This window comes from Nicotiana attenuata, chromosome 6 (assembly GCF_001879085.1).
Source record: "Nicotiana attenuata strain UT chromosome 6, NIATTr2, whole genome shotgun sequence".
Classification (NCBI taxonomy): domain Eukaryota; kingdom Viridiplantae; phylum Streptophyta; class Magnoliopsida; order Solanales; family Solanaceae; genus Nicotiana; species Nicotiana attenuata.
In genome coordinates this window covers 20069215-20072826 of record NC_031994.1, presented here as the reverse complement: position 1 = coordinate 20072826, position 3612 = coordinate 20069215, and the positions used below count along the sequence as shown (strand labels likewise).

Below are 3612 nucleotides of genomic sequence, written 5' to 3'. Positions count from 1 at the left end.
AGGAGAGTTAGTTTATTTACTTTATTCCCGATCTTCCTGAACTACGTAATGATCTGATTCATACGGCGTCATGACACGTAGGCAATCCCTCAATCATAACCATAAATGAAAAGAGAGGAAAGAAAGAGTGGAAAAACAAGAGAACAAAAGAGAGTGCAAAAATAAAAGAGGAGCGGCAAGAACCAGTGGGAAAATCCATAATTACTAATGAAAGGCAGGACTGAAAAAGAAAAGAAATGAGAGAAGAGAAAGTGCAAAGTGAAAAGAGTTAGTTAAGGCCGGGATGAAGCATGCAACCATTCAAATACATAATAGAAGCAGTTAACTATTCAGGTGCATTCCATCCCAAACGTATGGTTGCCTTCTGTTAAACTCTTAAACACTAACAAGTTTGCTGTTGTATTGAATTCAAAAAGGTTGTTAGTTTGTTTGGCATTCTGGCAAGTCACCCGTATAACATCAGGTCTAAACACAAAGCGATCATGGCTGGCAAAGAATTGGACGCAAGTGTCATCGACCCGCCGAAAGAGGTGGAGGAATCTGATCTGGTTTGAAAGAAGAGGTACATAAGCTTAAGCACCAAATGGCCGAAATGTACCGGGCATGGATGAAAGGGCATCCTCCACCGTCATACCCCGCTAACCCTGCTTTCATCCCACCGCTAGCTCAATCTCAAGAGCCCTCATTTGTTGATCTATCCCCATAACACGCACCAAGCTTCACCCCTTACCACCACTATTCTGGAACCTCTTCCTAAACCATCCAAGCTCCACCAGCCAAAGCAACCACCCTGCTCCGCCGGCTACCCCTGTCTTCGTAGCACCTCCGCCAGCTACACTCCATCGATCTTCCAGTGAGCCGGCATTCCAAGCCCAAGATAACCAATAATATGCCCGAGAGCCCACCTTCAAAGCCCTAGATCACTACTCCTACACTCCCTACTTCGAACTTCCTGTCGAAACCGAGAAGCCAACCAAAAACACGGTGCAAGAGGAGATATTTAGAAAGGTAAAGAGTTTGGAGCAGTCGAGAAATATGCAAGGGTTAGGTGGCCAAGTGAGTGTGGAATACAAAAGATCTATCTTTGTTTCCTGATGTCTAGCTACATGCCGGTTCAAAATGCCCAAGTTTGACTTGTACGATGGGCATGGAGACCCCGTGGCCCACTTAAGAGGATTTTGCAGCAAAATGAGGGGTGCTGGTGGGAAAGATGAATTGTTGATGGCATATTTTAGTCAAAGTTTGAGTGGTGCAGCACTAGAGTGGTACAACCGCTAGGACAACAGCAGGTGGTACACCTGGGATGATTTGGCCCGGGCTCTCGCTCGGCATTTCCAATACAACGTAGAGATTGTCCCAGATCGCCTATCCTTGACTAGGATAGAGAAAAAGCCCAGTGAGAGCTTCAGGGAGTATGGTTTCCGGTGGAGAGAACAGGCGGCACGAGTCAAACCTCCAATGGAGGAAGCTGAAATGATGGAGTACTTTCCTCAGGCCTTGGAGCCTATTTACTTTGGTCATCTGATCTCGGCCATAGATAAGTCTCTCAATGAAGTGGTGAAGATGGGAGGAATGGTAGAGGAAGGACTCAAATCAAGCAAGATCATGAGTTACTCTGCCATCAAAGCAACTACACAAGCAATCCAGAATGGCACCGGGTGTGTGTTACGGAAAAAGAAGAAAGAAGATGTTGCTATGGTCGCCTCAGGATCATGGCATGGCCCAAGGGGTTCATCACACCATTACAACCAGCCTCGACCCCAACCTCAAACCTACACTCAAACCCCATATAGTCCACCTCAACACTACCCACCAAAAAACCCTCAATATTCAGTCAGACTACCCCAATACCACGTCCACCACGCAGTCATATGCTCAACACCCTCCTTACCCGCAATAGCGTGCACCAGCTCCACAAACATACCGAAACCCTACTGGTCCAAGCTTTTGACCCAGGCCGGAGTATAGAAATAAAAGGATGCACCGGAAGAAAACTTTCACCCCGCTTGGAGAGTCTTATACTAGTTTGTTTCAGAGGTTGAGGCAGTTGGATGTTCTGAGGCCGATTGAGTCAAAATTACAAAATCCCTCTCCGAAAAACCTGGATTATTCCCTCATATGTGCATATTGTTCTGATGCTCTGGGGCACGACACAAAAAAGTGTTGGCATTTAAAGAACGCCATCCAGGAGCTTATCGATACAAATCAAATTGTTGTCCAGAGCCCGAAAACTCCAAACATCAATCAGAATCCCTTGCCAGCCCATGCCGAAATGCACATGATTGAGATAGTGTATAAGGATGGAGAGCCCGAGAAGCCTTTAAAGTCTGTCATGATGATACGTTCCAGTGACAGTAATTTAGTCAAAACTCTAGTTGTTACAAATGCAACATCCTCGATAGCTGAAGGGCTGAAGGACAAACTAAGCCCGCCCAATGTTAAGCCACCTGTATTAGTTTTGAAAGGGTTCCAGATGATGTTGAACAAAGCAAGGAAAGCCGAAAGTGGTGGTGCCGGGTGCAGCAAGTAAGCCTGTCATAATCGTTGAAGGGGCTCGCACCGACCCCATTATTATTAAACCTGTGGCCCAGCTGCCGATAAATAACACCAAGGCTGTTCCATGGAATTACAAGCAAGTGATAGTAACTTATAAAGGGAAGGAAGTGGAAGAGGAAGTTAATGAAACCCGGGGGTTGACCCGTTCAGGGAGATGCTTTAGCCTAGAGGAATTAAGGAAAGCTAAGCCACCCAAAGAAAATCCAATTCTAGTGAAGAAGCCAGTCACCAAAGAGGAGGCAGAAGAGTTTTTGAGGAAAATGAAGGTGCAGGATTACTCAATCGTAGAACAGTTGAGGAAGACGCCCGCTCAGATTTCTCTTCTATCATTGTTGATGCATTCGGACGAGCACCACCGGGCCCTCAGGAAAATTCTAAATGAAGCTCATGTCCCTGACAAGATCACAGTAAACCATTTGGAGAAGATTGCCAACAAGATATTCGAGAAAAACAGAATCACCTTCTCGGATGATGAGTTGCCTTTGGAGGGTACGGAGCGCAATCGGGCTCTCTATCTCACAGTGAAATGCGAACATTCTGTTGTCACAAGGGTGCTAGTTGACAATGGTTCCAGCACAAACATCTGTCCTCTCTCCACTCTGCACAAGTTCAACATTGATACTGAAAGGATCCACATGACAGTACATGTGTCCGAGGTTTCGACGGAGGGGGAAAATATTCCGTTGGCGATATCGTGCTCGAACTGACGATAGGACCAGTTGAATTTACCATGGAGTTACAGGTGCTTGATGTGGTCGTCTCCTATAATTTGCTGTTGGGCAGGCCCTGGATACATGTTGCCAAAGCAGTCCCTTCTTCCCTGCACCAGATGGTAAAGTTCGAGTGGGACAGACAGGAGATCGTCATGCATGGTGATGAGAACTTGTGTTCTTACAAAGATACCTCTATCCCGTTTATTGAAGACGAAGACGATAAGGGGCCCTGGGTCTACCAAGTTTCCGAAACAGTGCCAGTTGAGAAGATTGGCAGTTTATTCCAAGTGCAAAGTTAGCCTCCGCATCCGTCATGGTGGCATCTGAAATGCTGAAGAATGGT

At 46.2% G+C, this 3612-nt stretch overlaps 1 protein-coding gene across 1 annotated transcript; it reads left to right on the top strand.

Moving 5' to 3' along the window:
- On the top strand, positions 483–3263 carry LOC109227675. The gene is made up of 4 exons (XM_019392873.1): positions 483–548; positions 1279–1715; positions 1957–2437; positions 2490–3263. The coding sequence occupies exons 1-4, from the start codon at positions 483–485 to the stop codon at positions 3261–3263; spliced, it is 1758 nt and encodes a 585-aa protein (XP_019248418.1).

Excerpts from the sequence above, each read along its gene's own strand:
- LOC109227675 (XM_019392873.1), top strand. The coding sequence starts at position 483 with ATGGCTGGCAAAGAATTGGACGCAAGTGTCATCGACCCGCCGAAAGAG. Across the intron at positions 549-1,278 it reads AGGTGGAGGAATCTGATCTG|GACAACAGCAGGTGGTACAC; the intron begins GTTTGAAAGAAG and ends TACAACCGCTAG. Across the intron at positions 2,438-2,489 it reads ACAAACTAAGCCCGCCCAAT|CAAGGAAAGCCGAAAGTGGT; the intron begins GTTAAGCCACCT and ends TGTTGAACAAAG.